The sequence below is a fragment of the Rhinatrema bivittatum genome, chromosome 8, assembly GCF_901001135.1.
Source record: "Rhinatrema bivittatum chromosome 8, aRhiBiv1.1, whole genome shotgun sequence".
Classification (NCBI taxonomy): domain Eukaryota; kingdom Metazoa; phylum Chordata; class Amphibia; order Gymnophiona; family Rhinatrematidae; genus Rhinatrema; species Rhinatrema bivittatum.
In genome coordinates this window covers 5,928,319-5,952,711 of record NC_042622.1, presented here as the reverse complement: position 1 = coordinate 5,952,711, position 24,393 = coordinate 5,928,319, and the positions used below count along the sequence as shown (strand labels likewise).

The 24,393-nt window shown below is 49.4% G+C and overlaps 1 protein-coding gene across 4 annotated transcripts in view; it reads left to right on the top strand.

Annotated features, from left to right (window-relative positions):
• GMEB2 (glucocorticoid modulatory element binding protein 2) overlaps nucleotides 1-24,393 on the top strand; it is a 109,899-nt gene that overhangs the window by 47,721 nt on the left and 37,785 nt on the right. The window contains exons 3-6 of one of the 4 annotated variants that reach the window (XM_029612885.1): nucleotides 7,029-7,123; nucleotides 8,172-8,296; nucleotides 14,878-14,981; nucleotides 15,075-15,232. In XM_029612885.1, coding sequence (XP_029468745.1) covers nucleotides 7,029-7,123; nucleotides 8,172-8,296; nucleotides 14,878-14,981; nucleotides 15,075-15,232 — 482 coding nt within the window. Of the gene's footprint in view, nucleotides 1-7,028; nucleotides 7,124-8,168; nucleotides 8,297-14,877; nucleotides 14,982-15,074; nucleotides 15,233-24,393 lie in introns of all 4 variants that reach the window. The other 3 variants (XM_029612884.1, XM_029612888.1, XM_029612887.1) reach the window with 3 other exon arrangements.

Sequence of the window (24,393 nt, the reverse complement as noted above, 5' to 3'; positions counted from 1 at the left end):
GGTGTCTGCGGTTACCAAGAAGACGACCATCTTGGTGGCAGGTTCAGCGCACTGAAGGTTATCCTGGATCGGAAGCTGGAAATTTTACTTAAAAGGCTGTTTGAGGTTTCAGCCTTGAGTCTGTGCGGCGGTGTGTGGAAGCTTGATGTGGAGAGCCTGCTTGTGCTGGGTGCAGAAAATGCATGATAAGCGGTCGGGATCAGTGGTTGAGGCGGCTCAAGCTACCCGCTTGGAAGCGGACGTGATCTATGTAGTGGATGCCCTGTATGACATGATCCGAACTTCCACCAGGAGCATGGTCTCTGCGGTGTTGGTACGGAGGCTCCTATGGCTGCGAAATTGGTCAGTGGATCTGTGGTCTAAAGCACAGCTGTTTGACCTTCACTTGAGGGGCAAGCTGCTGTTTGGGGAGGATCTGGAGCAGCTCATGAAGCAGTTGGGAGGGTCGAAGGGTAATCAGTTGCCTGAGGACAAGAAGACCCCCAAGAAGTCATTTCCTCCACGAGCTTGCTTCCAAGAGGCAAGGTGGCTTCGCGCTGGCAGGAGCCCTCGGAGGTCTGCATTGGGCTCCTTTTGAGCCCAATGCAGACCTCCGAGGGATGGTGGGTTCCAGGGAGATGGCAGAAATGCGATTGGCCAATGAAGGCGAGCTGGTCCATTCCTCTCTGGCAGCTATCAGAGGGAGGCTGTCCCTCTTTTACAAGAAGTAGACCAGGATCACGTCGGACCAGTCCTGGACGTGGTAAGAGTTGGCTACGCCTTAAAATTTTCTTGTACGCTCAGGGACACCTTTGTAATCTCCCGCTGCATCTCCCAGTCCAAGTGAGAGACAATGCAGGATACTTTGCAACGGCTACAGTTCCAGCACACCATTGTTCCAGTGCCCCCTCAGGAGAGGGCACAGGGTCAGTACTCCGTGTACTTCGTGGTGATCAAAAAGGAGTGGACTTTTCAGTCCATTCCCGATCTGCAGAAGGTCAGTGCTGCCCTCCGGGTACCGCGGTTTTGGATGGAGACGTTGCACCCGGTGATAGCAGCAGTGCGCAAAGGGGAGTTTCTCGTGTAAGTAGACTTGTCGGAAGCTTATCTCCATATCCCCATTTGGGCCAAACACCAGAGGTTCCTGAGGTTCATGGTCCTAGGGAAGCATTCCAATTTCAGGGCCTTCCCTTTGGGTTGGTGACAGCACCATGCACGTTCAAAAAGGTGATGGTGGTAGTGGCGGTGGCACTCAGGAAGGTGCACCTGTACCTGGACGATTGGTTAGTAGGGGCAAAGTTGGAAATGGAATCTTGTCGCTCAGTCCAGCGGGTCCTGCAGCTCCTGGATTCATTGGGTTGGGTGACGAATCTGGGAAAGAGCCATTTAAAGCCAATGCAGTCGTTGGAATATCTGGGGGCAAGCTTTGATAGCCAGATGGGGAAGGTGTTTCTGACTATGGAGAGGGTAGTAAAGTTGCAGAGTCAGGTCCTTCGGCTGCTACGTCTGTTAGTCCCCAGGGTCTGGGATTATTTGCAGGTCCTGGGTTCCATGGGCCTTTGCTCACATGCGCCCGCTGCAGAGAGGGCACTGTTATCTAGTTGGAATCTGCTTTCAGAGGAATTTCAGCTTCCTTTGCTGTTGCCAGAGGATATCAGTTCCACTCTCTCATGGTGGCTGTTTCGGTATAATTTCGAGAAAGGGATGGATCTGGAAGTGCCTGACTGGGTGGTGGTGATGACAGATGCCAGCCTCTCTGGTTGGGGGGGGGTGGGGGGGGTGATGTGTCAAGGAAAATCAGCCCAGTTGCAGTGGTCATCAGAGGAAGCGACCTGGTCCATCTGTCGACTGGAAACCAGGGCAGTGTGCAAAGCCTTAATGGTGTTTCTCCCACTCATTCAAGACAAGGCAGTGCGAGTACAATGACAGTGGCGTATATCATCCGGCTGGGTGGAACAAAGAGTCATCTTGCTGGATGTGCAAGAACTATTTGTTTGGGCAGAGAAACATCTGGAAAGAGTAGTTGCTTCCCATGTAGCTGGCGTGGAAAACGTGCAGGCGGACTTCATCAGCAGACATTGTCTATATCTGGGGAAGTGGGAGTTGATGGCAGAGGCATTCTCCTTGATTCAGGCCAGGTAGGGCAGACCAGTGGTGGACCTCCATGACAATTTCAAGAAATGCGAAGATAGATCAGTTTTTCAGTCTCAGAAGGGAGGTCGGATCGGAGGGCATCGACACTCTTGTTCATCCATGGCCGACACATCTGCTTCTGTACGTGTTTCCACTGTGGCCTTTCGTAGGTCAAGTGCTGCGGGGCATTGAGCTTCATCTGGGTAGGGTGATTCTGGTGGCACCCGAGTGGTTGCTCCAGCCGTGGTTTGCGGACTTCTAGCAGTGGATGGTCCCATTCGCTTGGCCTATCTGTCAGGGCTTTTGCATCAGGGGCCCGTATTTTCAACCAGGAGGATCGCTTCTGTCTAATGGTTTGGCTTTTGAGAGGCGATGGCTCTGCTTGAAGGGTTATTCTGAGCCTGTGATTGCGACTTTGCTTCAGGCAAGGAGGCCTTCCACTTTTGTTGGCTTTTGTCTGAGGGTGGAGAGTGTTTGAATCGTGGTGTTTGCAGAATAGGGCTTCAGCCTTTGAAGGAGGACGTTCTGCAGATTCTGGCCTTTTTGCAAAACAGCTTAGCTAAAGGTTTGGCCTATAATTCTGTTCAGGTTCAGATGGCAGCTTTAGGGTCCCTTTGAGGTAGGATTCAAGGAAGACCGTTGGCGTCTCATTTTGTTTTCTCAAGGGGGCAAAATATCTTTGTCCTCCAATCCAGAAGATTTGTTCAGCATGGAATCTGAATTAGGTTCTTCGGGTGCTATGTGGTCCTCCCTTTGAACTGGTTAGAAGGGCTTCTTTAAAGGATTTAACCCTGAAGCCTGTTTTTCTGGTTGCTATCTGTTCAGCTAGAAGGATTTCTGAGCTGCAAGCATTGTCGTGTAGGGACCCTTTCCTGCGTTTTTCAGAAGAGGGGTTTCTTTACAGACTGTTTCTCTTCCTTTATGCCTTAAGGTGGTGTCCTCCTTTCACCTTAACCAGGTTGTCGAGCTACCAGCCTTTCCAAATTTGGCACCCGATGCTCCGATGGCAAGGAAGCTTCACTTATTGGATGTGTGTCGGATTCATTTTTGATATCTTAAGATGATGAATGCCTTTTGGAGATTTGATCATCTGTTTGTCCTGTTCAGTGGAGCAAAGAAAGGAAATCCAGGCTTCCAAGGGCACTATTGCACAATGGTTGAAGGAGACGATAGCTTCGGCTTTCATCTGTAATGGCCGGTCAGTGCCGAAGGGGTTGAGAGCACATTCCACTAGGGTGCAGGCAATCTCTGCTTTCTCCACAGGAGATTTGTCATATAGCGATGTGGTCTTCTCTTTACACTTTTACCAGACATTACCACTTAGATGTGCGGGCACCGGAAGAGTCGACTTTTGGGGAAAGTGTGTTGCGCAAGGGTCTTTCGAGTTCCTGCCCATAAGAGAGGAGCTTGGGTACAGCCCACTTGTCTGGACTGATCTGGGGTACAAACAGGAAAGGAAAATTGGTTCTTACTTGCTAACTTTCATTTCTGAAGTACCCCAGATCAGTCCAGAGACCCACCGCCATCTTTCGAAAGACTTCCTCACTTCTATATGTTGCTGAGCTGGTATGTGATATACTCAGATTAATGAAAAGTGTGCATAGTTTGGTATATCCTTTGAGTTAAGGGGGCTTAGTTTTCAGGGGACTCCAACTTTTAAGTCTCTGTTTGCCCAAGGTTTATTAGGGTTTGTTAAGGTAGACATCTTGGCTTGGGTACAGGTCAATACTGAGGGATTGCAGGTGGCACTCTCAGTTATGTAGCAGTGCCTCAAAGTTTTGTTCTCTGCCTCCATCTGCTGGTAGGTATGCATAAACCCACTTGTCTGCACTGATCTGTGGTACTTCAGGAACAAAAATTAGCAGGTAAGAACCAGTTTTCCTTTACAACAGCACTTCTGGCCCTGCGACATTGCCTGTTCTCATCCCCTTCCTTACAACTGCCCTCCTGTCCCTGTGGCATTGCCCATTCTCTGCTCCTTCCTTACAAACTGCCCTCCTGTCCCTGTGGCATTGCCCATTCTCATCCCCTTCCCTCCCATCCTCTCTTGACCCTGCGGCATTGCCCATTCTCATCCCCTTCCTTACAGCTGCCCTCCTGTCCCTGCGGCATTGCCCGTTCTCATCCCCTTCCCTCCCATCCCCGCGGCATTGCCCGTTCTCATCTCCTTCCCTCCTGTCCCTGAGCATTGCCCGTTCTCATCTCCTTCCCTCTCATCCTCTCCTGTCCCTGCGGCATTTCCTGTTCTCATCTCCTTCCCTCCTGTCCCTGCGGCATTGCCCGTTCTCATCTCCTTCCTTACAAACTGCCCTCCTGTCCCTGTGGCATTGCCGGTTCTCATCTCCTTCCCTCTCATCTCTCCTGTCCCTGTGGCATTGCCCGTTCTCATCTCCTTCCCCTGCGGCATTGCCCGTTCTCATCCCCTTCCCTCTCATCTCTCCTGCCCCTGCGGCACTGCCCATTCTCATCTCCTTCCCTCCCATCCTCTCCTGTCCCTGGGCATTGCCCGTTCTCATCCCCCTTCCTTATACTTGCCCTCCTGTCCCTGCGGCACTGCCCGTTCTCATCTCCTTCCCTCCCATCCTCTCCTGTCCCTGCGGCATTGCCCGTTCTCATCTCCTTCTCTCCTGTGCCTGCGGCATTGCCCGTTCTCATCTCCTTCCCTCCCATCCTCTCCTGTGCCTGCGGCATTGCCCGTTCTCATCTCCTTCCCTCCCATCCTCTCCTGTGCCTGCGGCACTGCCCGTTCTCATCTCCTTCCCTCCCATCCTCTCCTGTCCCTGCGGCACTGCCCGTTCTCATCTCCTTCCCTCCCATCCTCTCCTGTCCCTGCGGCACTGCCCGTTCTCATCTCCTTCCCTCCCATCCTCTCCTGTGCCTGCGGCATTGCCCGTTCTCATCTCCTTCTCTCCTGTGCCTGCGGCATTGCCCGTTCTCATCTCCTTCCCTCCTGTGCCTGCGGCATTGCCCGTTCTCATCCCCTTCCTTACAGCTGCCCTCCTGTCCCTGCGGCATTGCCCGTTCTCATCTCCTTCCTTCCAGCTGCCCTCCTGTCCCTGCGGCATTGCCCGTTCTCATCTCCTTCCTTACAGCTGCCCTCCTGTGCCTGTGGCATTGCCCGTTCTCTGCTCCTTCCCTCCCATCCTCTCCTGTGCCTGCGGCATTGCCCGTTCTCATCTCCTTCCCTCCTGTGCCTGCGGCATTGCCCGTTCTCATCCCCTTCCTTACAGCTGCCCTCCTGTCCCTGCGGCATTGCCCGTTCTCATCTCCTTCCCTCCTGTGCCTGCGGCATTGCCTGTTCTCATCTCCTTCCCTCCCATCCTCTCCTGTGCCTGCGGCATTGCCCGTTCTCATCTCCTTCCCTCCTGTGCCTGCGGCATTGCCTGTTCTCATCTCCTTCCCTTCCATCCTCTCCTGTACCTGCGGCATTGCCCGTTCTCATCCCCTTCCTTACAGCTGCCCTCCTGTGCCTGCGGCATTGCCCGTTCTCATCTCCTTCCCTCCTGTGCCTGCGGCATTGCCCGTTCTCATCCCCTTCCTTTCATTTGCCCTCCTGTGCCTGCGGCATTGCCCGTTCTCATCTCCTTCCCTTCTGTGCCTGCGGCATTGCCCGTTCTCATCCCTTTCCCTCCCATCCCCTCCTGTGCCTGCGGCATTTCCCGTTCTCATCTCCTTCCCTCCTGTGCCTGCGGCATTGCCCGTTCTCATCTCCTTCCCTCCTGTGCCTGCGTCTTTGTCCGTTCTCATCTCCTTCCTTCCTTCCTGGCTCCTGCTGCTATTCTGCTAAGGAGAAGACTTAGAAGAGGAAATAGCAGCAGTGGTTCTGCTGGGCTTGGAAGTTCTAATCTCTATATTTGTGACTGCATTTCTATTTTTCTCTCTCTTTCTGTTAATCTCTCTGTCATTCTTTCACTGTCTGTTCCTCACTCTCATATTCACATAATTTTTACCCTCCTATGTACAGACAAAGTAGGACTTTTTTAAAGATAGTTCTCTTCTTTTCAAGAATCTTATTCTTCGGTTAAATATGATTTCACACCATTGGTTTTGGAATAGTATCATATACAGGGGTCATTGCCACTGTGGGAGATGCGAGCCTGGGTTGAGCAGCCAGAAGCTGTTCTGTGACAGGAAGAGGAGAGCAGTGGTGCATTGGCCATGTCTACCACTTCTGCAACTCTGGGCCCGAACCACCCAGGACTCTGTGCAGCAACCCAAGACCCCACTCACTCACTGCCGCTGACTAAGGAGGAGAAAGAGAGTGAGAAGGGGGGAAGGCAGGAGCGGAGAGAGGGAGATGGTAGAGTAGTCGAATAGAGAGAGTGGAGTTTGGACAGAGGAACAGAGAGGGATGAGGTGAGGAGGAGGGTCAGACTTTGCTTGGCCTGCTGCCAGTGGATGTATAGTCCCTTCTCTGTCCTCCCAGTGACGTACAAGGGTGCAGCCCTTACACAGTCTTGCTTGCTGGAATGGATTCAATCCCTAACTCATGTGGGATAGAAGAATATGGATTCTGAACACCAGCAGTAACGTGTGCTTGTCTTTCATACATGCAAGGGCAAGCCTGTGGCTCCAGGTAGTGACTGCCTGCCTGCAGGACTGATTGAAGATGGGGGGAGGGGGTATTTTGGTGTTAAAGAAGCTACTCTGAGCTTTTTGCACCCTAAGTGAAATCACCTTTCCATGGATGCTCAGGGTGGTGCTTGCCTGCCTTACCCTCAGATGTTATAATCCTCCGCAGGTGCCAATCCCTCCGCAGTGCTATTGCACTATTTCTCCCACGCTTCCTTTCCTCCGGTATTCTTTCTCTTTTTCAGATGCTTGTTGGTGTGGAGGGCTCGGGTGCGTTTGGGCGCTGTTCAAGACTGAGGGGCTTGATCGTTTCCACAATTATTGTGATTTTCTCTTTCCTGCAGAAGTCTTTCAGAAGAGACCATAGAAACAGAAAATGCAGCAGCTGCCGCCGCCGCTGCCTTCTCAGGCTGCCCCCAGCTAAAAGAGACTGTCTTAGGTAGGGGAAATTTGGATACCTTCCTCTACCTCACCACATCCTGTCACCATCCCACGTCCCCTGCCGTCCTCTCCTCTCTCCCTGCACCCATCTCTCCTCCTTACCCTGCCGTCCTCTCCTCTCCCTGCACCCCTTGGTTTCCCACCTCCTCTCCCTGCCGTCCTCTCCTCTCTCTCTGCTCCCCTTGGCTGTCCCACCTCCTCTCCTTACCCTGCCGTCCTCTCCTCTCTTCCTGCACCCCTTGGCTGTCCCCCCTCCTCTCCTTACCCTGCCGTCCTCTCCTCTCTTCCTGCACCCCTTGGCTGTCCCACCTCCTCTCCTTACCCTGCCGTCCTCTCCTCTCCCTGCACCCCTTGGCTGTCCCCCCTCCTCTCCTTACCCTGCCGTCCTCTCCTCTCCCTGCACCCCTTGGCTGTCCCCCCTCCTCTCCTTACCCTGCCGTCCTCTCCTCTCCCTGCACCCCTTGGCTGTCCCACCTCTCCTCCTTACCCTGCCGTCCTCTCCTCTCCCTGCACCCCTTGGCTGTCCCACCTCTCCTCCTTACCCTGCCGTCCTCTCCTCTCTCTGCATCCCTTGGCTGTCCCACCTCCTCTCCCTGCCGTCCTCTCCTCTCTCTCTGTACCCCTTGGTTTTCCCACCTCGCCTCCTTACCCTGCAGTCCTTCTGTCTCTCCCCATCATCTCTGCTAGAGTGCTGGAGAATAACCAGCACCAGCTCTCTTCAACATGTAGGAAACTGCGGTCTGTGTGAGGAATTAAGTACTGTGTATAAATCTTTCAAAGGGGCAAGGTGGAATGCTAGTTTGCTGTGTCACCAGCTACAGGCGACTGTTTGAAGTGCCAACATAGACTAGTAAAACTCGTTTCTAGAAGTGACAATGCCACGGTTGAATTTGTTGTTATATTTTTAGTATTTTATATATTTGCTTACCTTAAGATAAGCACAAGAATCAATCTCAATAATTGACAGCTGGTGTATTCTGTGGATAAACAGCAGCAGCTCACTGCCCTTCTCTCTAACTCCCTCTCCCTGCTTTATCTTGGAGAAGTGAAGATGGCTGGGGAGGAAAATGTGGAAGCTGAAATCATTTACCCCATCACATGTGGAGAGAGTAAAGCCAACTTGATCTGGAGAAAGTTTGTGTGCCCAGGAATTAATGTCAAGTGTGTTCAGGTAATGGCAGAGTGGATGAGGGGAGGGGAGGGAAGACCATGAGGGGTGTACACTTTCTGCCTGGGGCAGAGGAACCTGTAACCCAGCCTATGTTTATTGGCCAATACCCTCTGACTTGCACACATACACGCAATCCACAGCCAGGCATACAGCAGAAAGTGCCTGCAGCTTCTACTTTTAGAAATAGAAACGTGGTGGCAGGAAAAGACTACATGGCCTCTCTAATTTAGCATTACAATTCCCTTCACCTCCTCAGATCCTCTGTGTTTATGCCATGCTTTCTTGATTTCATATCCTGTTCTTGTTTCCACTACAGCTACTGAGAGACACTGCCATGCATCCACCACCCAAGAAATATTTTCTAAGGTTACTTGCAAGTCTATTCCCTTTCACCCTCATCTCATGACTCCTCATTCTTTATGGAAAGAGGCTCACATCCTGTGCATGGAAATCTTGGAGTTATTTAAGTGTCTCTATCATATCTTGCCTATCCCCATAGGCTTTAGAAGGAAGCCCATTGCCCATTTTAGTAGCCCCCCCTGGGCCGAGTCCATCCTGTTTCTATCCTTTTGAAGTGAGGCCTCCAGAACTGTACCCAGTATCCCAGAGGAATGCTAAGGTTTCACTTTTTCTTGAGCCATAGAAGGGAGCGTGGCATGGAAGGAGTCGACATCTTGGTACTTTCTTGGCCACAGGGAATTCTTCTCTGTGTTTTCCCACCATGGTTGCTGGTGGGCAAAGTCTTACGGCAGATAGAGAGTCATCCACGGGAGGTGATTCTAGTGGCACCAGATTGGCCTCGGCAGCCCTGAATTATGGTTTTGGTCAATCTCGAGGTGGACGATCCATATTTTCAGATTAGGTGGCTCACTTCTGTATCACAGCTTGGATTTAGAGAGGAAGTATCTGAGATGTAAGGGTTATCCTGAGGATGGCATTTCCACTCGGTTGCAAGCTAAAGAGACTTCTACACCTTTGGCCTATGTGTAGGTGTGGAGAGTCATTGAGCCTTGGTGCGAACAGCAGGGGGTTGATCCTACTCGAGCGTCAGTGGCTCACAGTTTGGCCTTCATGCAACAAAGGTTGGTGAAGGGATTGTCCTTTGGATCTCTGAGTCTTGGTAGTGGCTCTGGGCTGGTTTTGAGGCAAGGTACAGGGTGGGGGGTGGAGGGGGGGCAGCCCTAGCTGCACATCCAGATGTCCCTTTCTCAGGGAAAGTGAAGCATTTGTGGCCTTTGGTGCAAAAGTCATGTTCTCCTTGGAATCTTTATTTGATTCTCAAGGGATTGTGGGCAGCCCCGTTTGAACCGTTTCAAAGGGTGCCTATGAAGGATCTTACCTTGAAAGTTGTTTTTCTGGTGGCAATTTGTTATGCTAGAAGACTCTCGGAGACACAAGCTTTGTTATGCAGGAATCCTTTTGTAACGATGACGGAGGTGGGAGTCTCGTTGCATACAGTTCCTTCTTTTCTGCCGAAGTTAGTATCGTCTTTGTTTGGATCAGTCTGTGGACGCAACGGTGCCTCTCGCAAAAAAGCTGTGGTGGTTTGGATATCAAGCATGCCTTGTTACGTTATCTTAAAGTCACTAATAGCTTTCGGCTGTCCGGTCATCTTTTTGTGCTGTGGAGTGGCAAAAAATGCCTGTTGGGCTGAGAGCTCACGCTGCTCAAGTAACATCCTAGGCCAGATGTGTTGCCACAAGAGATTTGTAGGGCAGCTCCCTGAAGGTCCTTGCTCACTTTTCTCAGACATTACAGTTTAGATGTCCAAGCTCCAGAGACCATGGGCTTTGGGGAAAGTGAGCTTCGAGCGGGATTCTCACAGTCCCATTCTATTGAGGGAAGCTTTGGTGCATCCCAGGAGTCTGGACTGACATTCAAACTGAATTAACCATAGAAATGGATGATTTCTATGGTAATTCAGTTTGAATGTTATTGTTTGATTAGCTAGTGAATGCTTGTATGAGTATTGTTTACATTAATTAGGAATTTAGAGGGACACACAATTATGCTCTACATTTGATAAATACCAAGGTTAGTGGTTAGGACACACTTTTAAGTTCCTTTGTTATGGCTCATCATCAAGGACCGGTTGGTGTGCCACTGTTGCTATGAAACGTGGCACAAGAGGGAAATGATATAATGAAGATTTTGGTTCAGAACTTTGATTCATTTAGCCATTCCCAGAGTCCTTAGCTGTCTGCTTCACACTGACACTGCTGGGATACAGTGAACTTCTGACTGACCTCAGACTCAAGAATGTGGAAGATCTGGGAAACCTGTAAGTTCTGCAAAGCCTATAATTAAAGGCCAGGAGGTTATCAATGGCAATATCTAAACCATAATACAAGCTTGGTTCTCACAGATTCCTATCTCATTGAAAGAAGCAGGTGAACTGAAGATTGCAGGTGAACTGGAGATTCCCGGAGGTCAAAGCTTTAATTAAAGGCCTGGCACCAGCAACAGAACACAGACCTACTATCTATTTACAAAACACAGAAGATCACAAGAAAACATAGTGCATCAAAGCCATGTTGACAAAGGAATTTTTAAGGTGGGAGGGGGTTGTTTTTCAGGTTAGAAGAGGTCAGGTTATGACACTGTAATATTGTGTAAAGGATTCTCCCACAAGCATTTTCTATGTATAGTTGAAAGTATAAAAATAACAGCTTTCACAAGAGAGATTGTAAGACACAGTGATGATCTGCCTGTCTTGCAAGGTTGACATCTGTGCTTCCAAAGATATGAAATATTAAATTTATATTCGTTCTAACTAAATTCTGAGTCATATCTTTGTTTGAAAAGTGCTGACAAGCATCTTATGAAAGTCTAATATTTAGACAAGGGAAAGGAAAATTGGTTCTTACCTACTAATTTTCATTCTTGTGGTACCACAGATCAGTCCAGAGTCCCACCCAGTAGGGTGAAGAAGGTTGAAGAGTCCACTCGATCTATTTTTGTGCATAGTCTGAAGGTTGCCAAAGGTGGCGTGTTTGGTTTTCTTCTGGGGTTAGGGTGGAACAAGTTTGTTCCCATTAAGGTTTTCCACATTTTTCTGTCTGTTATGTGATGTTGAATAGAAATGACGGCCAAAGAAGACCAAACGGCCCATCTAGTCTGCCCAGCAAGCTATGCACTTTATCCATTTTTTTCCCCTTTTTTTCTCTCCCACCTGTTACTATTGGCTTCCAGTACCCTCCAGCCCTAATTCCCCTCCACCCCACCACCAATTTAGAGAGCAGCGCCGTATCTGCATCCAAGTGAACGTCCAGCTCAATTAGGGGTAGCAACCGCTGTAACAAGCAGGCCACACCCTTACCCCATACTCTTACCCACCCCTGTTTTTATTTTTTATTTTTTTTGGAGATAGCAGCCCTCCATCCTTCCGCTCCGTGAAGGTGGAACACCAACTACTGGCCACTGGCAGCCCGCTCCGTGAATGCCTCTGTGGCTACTGCCGCTCCGTGCAGTGTTTGAATGCCTCTGTGGCTACTGCCGCTCCGTGCAGTGTTTGAACGCCTCTGTGGCTACTGCCACAAAGGCGTTCATTTTTGGTTTAGTAGCATCTTGGCTTGAGTACAGGTCAATACTGGCGGACTGCAGGTGGCACACCAGGTTATATGCCAGTGTCAGCGAAACTTTCTCTGTCTCCATCTGCTGGAAGGGAGGCAAAACCCAGGAGTCTGGACTGATCTGTGGTACTACAGGAATGAAAATTTGTAAACAAGAACCAATTTTCCTTTCCATACTTTTTCAGTTACTTTTTTAGAAAACCGTAGTGGCCTCCAAAGTTAGCCTCTTTTTCCTTTTTTCATTAATTGCCCTTATATCTTCTTTTTAGTTTTGCCCACTGCTCTTCTGCTTCCCTAGATTTTCCCATCCAACTATCAGGCCGATTCAGTAAAAGTCGCGGAAGAGCGAGCGAGCACCCGCTCTCCCGTCGCGTGCACAGGCCACTCTCCTGTGCGCGTGATTCAGGGGGGAAGAAGATGCAAATGAGGGCCCGCAGTAAAAAGAGGCGCTAGGGACACTAGCGCGTCCCTAGCGCCTCCTTTTTGACAGGAGCGGCAGCTGTCAGCGGGTTTGACAGCTGACGCTCAATTTTTCTGGCGTCGGTTCTCGAGCCCGCTAATAGCTACAGGTTCAGAAAACAGACGCCGGCATAATTGAACATCCATCTTCCGACCCACGGGCACATTATAAATTTTTTTTTATTTTTGAGGCCTCCACTTAATATCGCTATGATATTAAGTTGGAGGGTGTACAGAAAAGCAGTTTTTTTCTGCTTTTCTGTGCACTTCCCTGGTGCTGGCCGAAATTAGCGCCTACCTTTGGGCAGGCGTTAATTTCTGAGAGTAAAATGTGCGGCTTCGCTGCACATTTTACTTTCTGTATCACATGGGAATGACTAATAGGCCCATCAACATTGCATTTGCATGTTGCGGGCGCTATTAGTTTCGGGGGAGTTGGCCGCGTGTTTACGACGCGCTATTACCCCATACTGTATAAGGGGTAAAGCTAGCCCTTACATATAACAAACATCAATGGGTAGATGCAAAGCAATAGAACTGTAACTATAACTATATACATGAGAGTGCACAGTACAAAATCAGCGGACATAAGGCGTTCATAACAAATGAGCCAGGCAACTGGGGGGTTGGATACCCCTGACTGTCATGGCCCGCTACCTCCGGGGACCCTGATAGCCAGGGGACTGGCTCCCTTTTCTTACCCCAATGTCCCCTCCTACCCGCTGCTGGCTTTGCTCAGGGACGTATCCCTTTTTGTTGTTTGTCGTTTAAGTTTTTAGAAAAATAAAAAAAAGAGAAGTTTTGGTTCTCTGCCTCTATCTGCTGGTAGGGATGCATAAACCTACTTGTCTGAACTGATCTGTGGTATTTCAGGAACTAAAATTAGCAGGTAAGAACCAATTTTCCTTTTTTAAATGTAAAAGTGAGAGGCATTCCCCGCACAGCATTTAGTATACAGACTGAGTAAAGTGGTCTTCTCACCATCTGACTTCAGCTGGACAGTAAGCACAGACTTGAGAGCAGGAAATCCAGAAAGTAGTTGGCAAGCACCAATTCAAGTAGGGACTATTTATTCAGACAGGACATTGCCCTGTGTCATTCTGTATATGTGCTCCTTTGTGCCAGACCAAGGTATTGCTGTGTCCCAGGCTGAGCTGAGTTGTGTGTAGCCCCCATTCAGAATTTCACTTGGTGTCTCTTCTAAATACTGCTGATCTTAGAGGGTTGCATTGCATCCTCCCGGGGTCTGTCCTGGGTCATGGGAGAGTCCCTTCCTTTCTGGTCTGTCCTGGAATGTGGGGATGTCTCTTCCTCGCAGGGTCTGTCCTGGGTTGTTGGGGAGTCTCTTCCTCCCAGGGTCTGTCCTGGGATGTGGGGTGTCTCTTTATTTCTCCCAGGGTCTGTCCTGGGATGTGGGGGTGCCTCTTTATTTCTCCCAGGGTCTGTCCTGGAACATGAGGGTGTCTCTTCCTCCCAGGTCTGTCCTGGAATGTGGGGATGTCTCTTCCTCCCGGGGTCTGTCCTTGGACATGAGGGAGTCTCTTTCTTTCTCCCGGGGTCTGTCCTGAGACGTGGGGGTGTCTCTTCCTCTCTGGATCTGTCCTGGGACGTGGGGATGTCTCTTCCTCCCGGGGCCTGTCCTGGAACATGAGGGTGTCTCTTCCTCCCAGGTCTGTCCTGGGACGTGGGGTGTCTCTTTCTTTCTCCTGGGGTCTGTCCTGGGACGTGGGGGTGTCTCTTCCTCCCAGGTCTGTCCTGGAACATGGGGATGGCTCTTTTTTCACGGGGTCTGTCTGGGACATGAGGGAGTCTCTTTCTTTCTCCCGGGGTCTGTCCTGGGACGTGGGGGTGTCTCTTCCTCTCTGGATCTGTCCTGGGACGTGGGGGTGTCTCTTCCTTCCTGGTCTATCCTTGGACGTGGAGGTGTCTCTTCCTCCCAGGTCTGTCCTGGAACATGGGGATGGCTCTTTTTTCCCGGGGTCTGTCCTGGGACATGAGGGAGTCTCTTTCTTTCTCCCGGGGTCTGTCCTGGGACGTGGGGGTGTCTCTTCCTCTCTGGATCTGTCCTGGGACGTGGGGGTGTCTCTTCCTTCCTGGTCTATCCTTGGACGTGGAGGTGTCTCTTCCTCCCAGGGTCTGTCCAGGGACATGGGGGTATCTCTTCCTCTCTGGATCTGTCCTGGGACGTGGGGGTGTCTCTTCCTCCCAGGTCTGTCCTGGGATGTGGGGGTGTCTCTTCCTTCCTGGTCTGTCCTGAAATGTGGGGGTGTCTCTTCCTCCCAGGTCTGTCCTGGGACGTGGGGATGTCTCTTCCTTCCTGGTCTATCCTGGGACGTGGAGGTGTCTCTTCCTCCCGGGGTCTGTCCTGGGACATGAGGGTGTCTCTTTCTTTCTCTCTCCCGGGGTCTGTCCTGGGACATGGGGGTGTCTCTTCCTTCCTGGTCTGTCCTGGGATGTGGGGGTGTCTCTTCCTCCCGGGTCTGGGTAACAGGGAGTATCTCCTCATTCAATCCACAGCATGGTTTTTTTTTTTTTTTTTTTTTTTGACAGTACGATGAGCATCTGATTAGTCCCAAAGAATTTGTGCACTTAGCTGGCAAGTCCACGCTAAAGGACTGGAAGCGAGCGATTCGGATGAATGGGGTCATGCTGAGGTGGGTCTCATTTTCTCTCTCTCATGATTTGCATGGGGGAGCTGTAACCTATTTATTATTTCCTATGGTAACCATGCCTGGGATCTCTTCCAGGAAAATCATGGACTCAGGGGAACTGGACTTTTTCCACCATTCCAAGGTCTGTTCCAACACCTGCCGAAGTACTAAAATCGACCCATCTGGGGCCCGCGTATCTCTCAGCAGTCAGTCCTCCACGGAGTATATCCCCATCACTCCGGCCAGCACAGACAGTATGTATGCCCAGCTCTGCTTCTGCCTCTCCTCCACTCTACCCATCCTGCTGCTGTCGTCTGTTTTGTTCATTGTGAACCGATGAGATGTTCCCAACGTTCATCGGTATATAAAAGCGTCTAAATAAATAAATAAATTAATTAATGCATAAATGAAAAAAAAATGTCAGGGAGTCAACAAGTGGCCTTATCCATGGCAGTAAATCCAACAAAGTACTGGAGAAAGGCTTGCACTTAACTATATATACACATCAACACAAGTGCAAGGAACCATGTGAGATCCTGGAAAAGTTTTTAAAGTTCCATATATATCAATTTATTGCGGCAACTCCTGTATTTCAATACAAACAACTTTAAACACAATACCCCCAACACGGTCCGTGTTTCGCCACCCGGCTGCTTCGGGGGGGAATACTTTTAACAAAAATCTGAAAAGAACACAGAAAAGTATTAGTACCAGGATCTGAAAAACTACCGTCCAGACTGAATGCCAACAGTTGCGCTAGTTTTTTATGTATAGGCTTCTTTCAATTACTAACCAAACTGTTCGTCTATAACTAAATGTGTCATAAGGCAATAGTTGCTGCAGGCTTATACAGAAAACATTAAATAATATTTAAAACATACCTTAATCAGTTTGACAGCAAGTATGACAGGAGCGCAACTGGGGCGTTGTATACAAGGGTTTAAAAACGCTTTCTTTTTGGCGCGGAAATCAAGAATGATTGGAATGCCCTGATGACGTGACCGTCATCAGGCATGCGTGCTGACGTCATATCCCTTAAATGGAGACTGCAGGGTATGCCTGCAGGCGTCTCGGGCTGTCAAAATTGTATTACTTAGTTCGGCTAACATAGTAACCGTGAGTGAGTGAAAACTATAATGATTAATCTAAGATTAAAGAACCCAATAGAATATTGGGGCTATTGACCTATACTCCAGTGAAAATGTAGATAGTCAACTCACGCCGCTGATCTACATAGATAGAGAAGGGGAGAAAACAGAATCAGCATTCTAAAAGAGGAGTGTTATAAAAAGTGGTGCCATTCTAATTCACTATTGAGGCCATTCGGTACTAATGTATTCAAACAGAAAATCCATCGCTGTTCCTGTTGTAATAAAATACGTGAAAAGTCCCCTCCTCTCACCGGGGGGGAGACTACATCTAACACGAAAAATTGTAGATCAGACATCAAATGGGATTTCTCTAACCAATGAGCAACTAATGGTGCATTCTCCTTTTGAATATGTAAACTCGATCGATGTTCAATTATCCGGGTTTTGATTTTATGTTGTGTCTTCCCTACGTATATTAGTGTACAGGGGCAGGTGATGACATATATCACTCCACTCAAGTCACAGTCTGAGACTCCCTTCAAAAAGTATGTTTTATTTGTATTAGGATGTGTGAACTGCGTGATGTCAAGAGTGTGTGGGCAAACTGAACAATGTCCACAGGGTCTGTGGCGACCCTCATGGACTATGTTCCTATCTAAGTTACTTACTGAATGCACTAGTATATCCTTCAAATTTCTACTTCTCCGAAAGGTAAATCTCAGATTAGCTTTGAAAAATTTATCCAAAGCTAACCCCTTCCAATGTTTCCTTATCAGGTCTGAGATGGATTTACTATGAATAGAGAAAGGAAGGATACAATTTATTGTGGGATCTTGTTGGTGTGGTTGAGGAAGGAATAAAAGTTCTCTATTAACATAGAGGGCTCGTTTAAAAGCTCTCTTCAAGATCTTGTAAGGATATCCTCTCGCCTGAAAACGAGACATCATATCATGAGCTTGAACGATGTAATCCGATGTAGAAGAGCATAAACGCCTGAGTCTAAGAAATTGGCCCGTAGGTATGTTCTGTTTTAAATGATGTGGGTGAAAACTATCAAATGCTAGAAGGGTATGCCTGTCTGTGGGTTTACGAAAAAGTGTAGTAATGAAACTCCCTTCCTGATATATTATAGAAACATCCAAAAAGTCCACCTGTTTATGATGTATTTGAAAATTAAATTGTAAATTGGGGTTACATTGATTAAGCCAGTCAACAAAACAAAAGAACTGTATATCTGTGCCTATCCATATTAAGAGGACATCGTCAATGTAGCGCAACCATTTAAAAACACAAGGAACCCATTCAGAATGGTATATGTATTGTTCTTCAAAAGCAGATACGTACAAACAAGCTAGGCTGGGAGCCATGGTGGCCCCCATAGCTGTCCCTTTGATTTGCTGGAAAAATTGAGATTGGAATTGAAAATAGTTACGCGTTAAAGCCAATTTTGCTAGCTGAACCAATAATGATGTCGGTACTCGTGTTGGTGGACTACGAGTATTGAGGGCTTGTTCAATAACAGTTAATGCTTCCTCCTGCGGTATATTGGTGTAAAGTGATATTATATCAAGTGTAACCAGGTACACTGGGCCCATAGGTGGTTCACAATCCTTCAGGAGTACTATTAAATGTGATGAATCCTGTACGTATGATCTACTTAATGGGACTAACGGTCTAAGAAATACATCAACAAACTTGGATAAAGGTTCAAGCACTGAGCCTATGCCCGCTACTATAGGACGTCCCGGAGGATTTTGTAATGTTTTGTGAATTTTTGGTACTGTGTAGAAAATTGGAATGATTGGGTGTGGGATAGCCAAAAACTGGGACTCTCGTGGAGTGATGTGCCTGGCATCAAGGGCCTCCTGTACTATTTGGGCTATTAATTCCTTGAGCTCTTCGGTTGGGTCTTCTAGTAATGGCCTATAAAACTGTGTGTCATACAATTGGCGCCAACATTCAGCAGTGTAATCATCATTGTTCAACACTACTATTCCTCCCCCCAACTTATCCATGGCAGAACATATATCTCCCTGCACTGGGTTCAATACAGGTATTCTATATTATAGAATTACACACAATATACCCATATTCTCACATTAAATACATTAAATATTTTATTCCATATATTTATTAAAAACCATACATAATACACACCCTAAATTTTCATACACCCACTCATTCATTCAACTAGACATCATATTGTGAACACACTTTAAAAATTCTCCTTAACACCATGTACATAAATGTACTACCTTACAATAGAAATTAATACAATGTAAACATATCCCTTTAATTACAATGTTTCACCTTATTTTCCTTAACAATTTTTCACACCTATGGAATTTTTATACCCTATTTACCATCAATTCAATTGTTGTCCCCTAAACACATAATTACAAATTCTCTTTATTACATCATAGAAAACCTTTTCTTTCAAGTCTTCTTAATTCTTTTGTCATCCCTTTCGATAACTGTCCCTTCTTGGCATCAATTCAACCACAGTCGACTGTACCTTCTTCCGGAGGATGTCCTGGAACTCCTCAAGGTTCCCAAAGGGATGCGTCGGTGTCTGCGATCACAAAGAGGACTACCATCCCAGTGACAGGAGGAGCGGCTTTGAAAGACTTCAAGACCGTAAACTGGAGGTGTACCTCAAAAGGTTTTTTGAAGTGTCAGCATTGGGTGTCCAAGCGGTGGTATATAGCTCCCTCATGCAGAGGACAGGGTTGAGATGGGTCCAACAGCTACTGAATGCCCAAGAGCTTCCTCCAGAGGAAGCTCAGCAAGCGGAGCGCCTTGAGGCGGTGATAGCTTATGGAGCAGATGCGCTATATGACCTTTTGCGAGTTCTGGCCCGTTCTGTGGTGTCAGTTGTCTCGGCTAGACGCCTTCTCTGGCTTCAGAATTGGTCGGCGGACTCTTCATCCAAGACACAATTGGGTTCTCTCCCATTTAAAGGCAAATTGTTGTTTGGTGAGGATTTGGAGCAGATGATCAAGGCCCTGGGGGAGAACAAAGTGCACAAGCTCCCGGAGAACCGTCCGAAGAGCTTCAGGTCGTTCAACACGTTGAGGTCCCGGTTCTGGGGTCAGAGGCGTTTTCGTCAGTCGAGACTGGTCTCCCAGAAGCCTCCTTCATCACGATCTCAAGCCTGATCCCATTCTTTTCGAGGCCGCAGACCCTCCAGAGATGGCTTGTCTCAAAGCCCCGCTCCCAAATCCACTCAATGAAGAGTTGTCAGTCCGCTCCCCGACTCCCAGAATAGGGGGACGCCTATCCCTATTTTATGAGGAGTGGGTCAAAATTACGTCGGATCAATGGGTTCTGGATATTCCACAGCACAGTTACGTTATAGAATTTGCTCGGCCCCTAAGGGACCGGTTCTTCTTCTCTCCTTGCGGTCCGTTGAAGAAACAGCAGGTCGTGCATCAGACCCTCAACAGACTTCTCGACCTGGGAGCCATCCTTCCAGTTCCACCGAAGAGCACGGATTAGGCCACTATTCCATTTACTTCGTGGTTCCCAAATAGGACAATGCATTCTGTCCGATCTTAGACCTCAAGACAGTCAACAAAGCCCTCCGGGTGCTCCACTTCAGGATGGAAACACTGCATTCCGTCATAGCGGTGGTGTGATGTGGAGAATTCCTGGCATCATTGGATCTCACAGAGGCTTATCTGCTCATCCCCATCCTCAGGGATCATCAGAGATTTCTCCGTTTTCAAGATTCTGGACCAACATTTTCAGTTCCAGGCTCTACCATTTGGTCTGGCGACCGCTCCCTGTACCTTCACCAAGGTGATGGTAGTGGTAGCAGCGGCCTTAAGGAAGGAGGGAGTCTTGGTCCATCCCTACCTGGACGACTGGCTCATTCATGCGAAGTCACAGGATCTCTGCCGACAGTCGACAGGGTGCTGACCCTCCTCAGCTCTCTCGGCTGGATGGCCAAGAGCATCCTGGTGTCCTCACAGATGCTGGATTTCTTAGGAGCACGGTTTGATACCAGGCTGGGCAAGGTCTTCCTGCAGCAGGACTGGGCACTCAATCTCGTTTCCCAGGTACAATATTTCCGTTGTCTGCCGCTTCCCATGGCGTGGGATTATCTGCAGGTCCTGGACTCAATGGCCTCAACTATAGACTTAGTGCCTTGGGCTTTTGCGTATATGTGTCCCTTGCAGAAAGCGTTACTTTCCCGATGGAAACCGGTGTCACAGGAGTTTTAAGCTCTCTTGCCACTGTCAGATCGTGCCAAGGACAGCCTGGACTGGTGACGCACTTTGCGTCACTTGCTACAGGGAGTAGACTTGGAGACACCACAGTGGGTGATCGTGACCACAGATGCCAGTCTCTCTGGATGGGGGGGGGGGCTGTGTGTCAAACTCAGTCTGCCCAGAAGCGATGGATCGCGAAGCAAGCGAAATGGCCGATCAATCGTCTGGAAACCAGAGCAGTTCGACTAGCGCAGAAGCGTTTTTTCCCACTAGTGCGCAGCAGGGTGGTGAGGATCCTGTCCAACAATGCGACCACGGTGGCGTATATCAATCGGCAAGGAGGGACGAGGAGTTGACACGTATCTCGGGAAACGGACAGGCTGCTGCCTTGGGCGGAGCAACATCTGGCCCGCCTAGCGGCGTCCCACATCGCCAGAGTGGACAATGTACAAGTGGTTTTCTTAAGCAGGCAGCGCATAGATCCGGGGGAATGGGAACTCTCCGAGGCAGCAATGCAGCTCCTGGTGCACCGGTGGGGGACGCCCCCCCCCACCTCGACTTCATGGCCACTCAAAGGAATGCGAAAGCTCCGCATTTCTTTAGTCGAAGAAGAGAGCACGGAGCGGAGGGGGTGGATGCTCTAGTCCTCCTGTGGCCTCATGACATTCTGCTCTACATGTTTCCACCATGGCCCCTTGTAGAAAAGGTGTTGTGAAGGATACAGGTCTATCGCGGAGCAATGATGCTGGTGGCGCTGGAGTGGCCAAGAAGGCCTTGGTTTGCGAATCTGATCAATCTCGCTATCAATGGCCCACTTCATCTAGGCCACCTTCCTCATCTCCTTCACCAGGGTCCAGTATTTTTCAACCAGGCAGATCGCTTTTGTCTTGCGGCCTGGCTTTTGAGAGGCAACGCCTGAGGAGGAGGGGTTATCCAGAAGAAGTCATCTCTACTCTCCTGCGGGCCAGGAAAACTTCCACCTCCATCGCTTACGTTCGAGTATGGAAAGTTTTTGATTCCTGGTGCACAGATGCAGGGGTTCCTCCTCGTCATGCTTCAGTGGCTCAGATACTCGTCTTCCTGCAGAAGGGCCTAAGTAAGGGCATGGCATTTAATTCTCTACAGGTGCAGGTGGCAGCCCTCAGTTCCTTCATAGGTACGAGGGACGGAGTTCCTTTGGCATCTCATCCAGACGTCGTTCGGTTCTTAAAGGGAGTTAACACTTGAGACCGCCGGTCCGGGCCTTGTGTCCCTCTTGGAGTCTCAACCTGGTCCTTCGGGTGCTGTGCGGACCACCCTTTGAACCATTGAAGAAAGCTACCCTTAAAGATTTGACTCTAAAGACAGTCTTCCTGGTGTCTATTTGTTCGGCCTGAAGGATCTCAGAGCTTCAGGCCTTGTCTTGTAGAGAACCCTACCTCTGTTTTACAGATTCAGGCGTCTCTCTGACCACAGTGCCATCTTTTCTTCCGAAAGTGGTATCTCTTTTCCATCTGAATCAGTCTGTAGAGTTGCCAGGTTTCAGGATGAGGATTCCAAGGAGCTTCGACGACTCGATGTTAAGCGCATTCTCATTTGCTACTTGGAGGTTACCAATGCTTTCCGTTTGTCGGATCATCTATTTGTCCTCTGGTGCGGTCCCAGAAAAGGGAACAAGGCCTCTAAAACCAGTATTGCTCGTTTGTTGAAGGAAGCAACTTCGGCAGCTTATGTCGGCACTGGTAAGCTTACTCTGGACAGTATTAAAGCACATTCGCTCCGTTCACAAGTGACTTCCTGGGCAGAAAACCAGGCAGTATCACCTCAGGAGATATGTAGAGCGGCTACGTGGAAATCGTTACACACTTTTGCAAGTCACTATCGTTTGAATTTGAAGCCACCAGAGTTGGGCTCGTTTGGCAACCAGGTCATTCGAGCAGGGCTATCAAGGGCCCACCCTGTCTAGGGAAGCTTTGGTCATCCCACGGTCTGGACTGATCTGGGTACATACAGGGAAAAGAAAATTATTCCTTATCTGCTAATTTTCGTTCCTATAGTACCACGGATCAGTCCAGATGCCCGCCCATTGGTTATGATGCTTCTTCTCGACATAGATAGACTGCTCGAGGTTACTACTCAGGAAATGCAAGGATTCTCGAAGGTTCGGGTTTTTCCTTCTTGCAAATTTGTCTGCAGCCATATGGTTTTATGTATATAGTTGCTTCGGCATTTGGGGGTTATTTGCCCCTTTTGATCCATTCATAGGTTAATGCTTTTTTCTGCTTTGATAGTCTTAATACTGAAGGGACGCAGAGGGGGCTTCTGGTTAAGGGAGGCGCCCTGGAAGTTTTTCTCTGTCTCTATCTGCTGAAAAGCAGGCATAACCCACGGTCTGGACTGATCCGTGGTACTACAGGAACGAAAATTAGCAGGTAAGGAATAATTTTCTTATTACTTTGCTGATTTATTATCTATATTTCCTGTACATACTCAGATCATTCCAGACCAGGGGTTGTGTATCCCTACCAGCAGATGGAGTCAGAGAACAAAAACTTTAGGTACTGCTACATAAGAGAGAGTGCCACCTGCAGTCCCCCAGTATCTCTCTGACTCAGGCAGATGGTAGAGATGCAAACCTGCAGTTTAGGGTTTAGTTTAAAAAAAAAAAAAAGTGTAGTTAGTTTAGATTAGCTGAGATGAGATTTTGTCCCTGAGGTGTTAGGCACCATTGCGGGCCATCCTTCCAGTGGAGCCCGCGCATCAGGGGGGTTAGATATCCCTGACTGTGTTTCATCTGCACCCTGCTGGAGGGCCTGATAACCAGGGGCTTCTGGTTCCCTCTGCCTCTGATGCTGTTCCCGGTTTCCTCTGGTCCTGCTGAGGTTGGCTAAAGTTTTTATTTAAACAAAAAAAGAAAAGTGATTTCATCAGAACCTAAGAAGTTCCTCAGGTAGGCCTCTGGACTTAGTTGGGGCGCGGCCGGGACAGTGGGTACTGCAGCCTGAGGAGGAGACCGGTCAGTGTTTGGGGCGTGAGGCTTGGCAGCCCCATGCTCCAGGTGGGCACGACATCAGACGCGATCGCTTTCTGAAGGGAGGGGGCTCCCTCTGCTCTTTCGGGGCGCACGCTGGTTCTTTCTCACGTCCTGTGGTGTGAGTGATGCTTTCGGGGCAGGCAGGCCCCGGAGCCTTGGTTTGCAGGCACTTTGGTCCACTGGCGGGTGGCCGAGTGCGGCTCCTTTTTGGCGGGTGCCATTTTCGTCGGAGCTCTCCTGCGGTTCGCTGCATGATGCCGAAATCCAAGATGGTCACGCGGCAGGGAGCAGGTTGGATATTTGCTCCCTCTGTGTTATCTGCGGGTCTGGAGGGGAGGGGGCCGCTCAGTTAGGCTAGGCCTCCGTTCGGCTGGGCCTTCTGCCTCGGAAGTCGAGGCTTCTGATCTCTTTGTGCCGGGGGGGGGGGGGATTCCCCTCCCCTCCCCCCTTTCCCTTATGGAGCTGGTTTGCGCGCCTCCGGAATATGCTGTACAGCCCGAGCCCCCACAGGGGGTGGGGAAGCAGCCTGTGGACTTCTCGTCTAAATTTGTGCTGCTGCTTCATCAGGCCTTTTTGGCCAATCTAAGATTCGGAATTAAAAGAGCAGAGGAGCAGTTGGCAGACCCGTCCAATGTGGGATCCAAACATTCTTCTCAGGATCCCCTCGGCTCCTGGGGCTCCATCAGGCGTGAGGTGACCTGGCCTCCAGCGGGGACGCTATAGGGGCGCGCTGCAAGGTGGCCCCCCAGACATGCAGGGGACGGACCCAGGATCTGATCCCTCCCCAGACCTGGGAGATCCCGACATGGATGACTAGGCCTTGGATGGATTCCCATTCCCAGAGGGGGTTGACCCTCGAGTTGTCCGGCTGTTCAAGCTGGAGGAGCTGTGCCCATTGATTCCCCAAGTTTTAGAAGAGTTGGGGGTTAAGGTCTTCCAGGAAGAGTCGGATAGTGAGGGAGTCAATCCGGTGCTCGATGGTCTGCGAGGACCGACAATCGCCTTTCCCCTGCCCAAGAAGATCAGGAAGTTGGTGACATGGGAGTGGGACTCCCCTGATTCCGGCTTGAAAGTGGGTCGAGTGATGGCAAAAATAT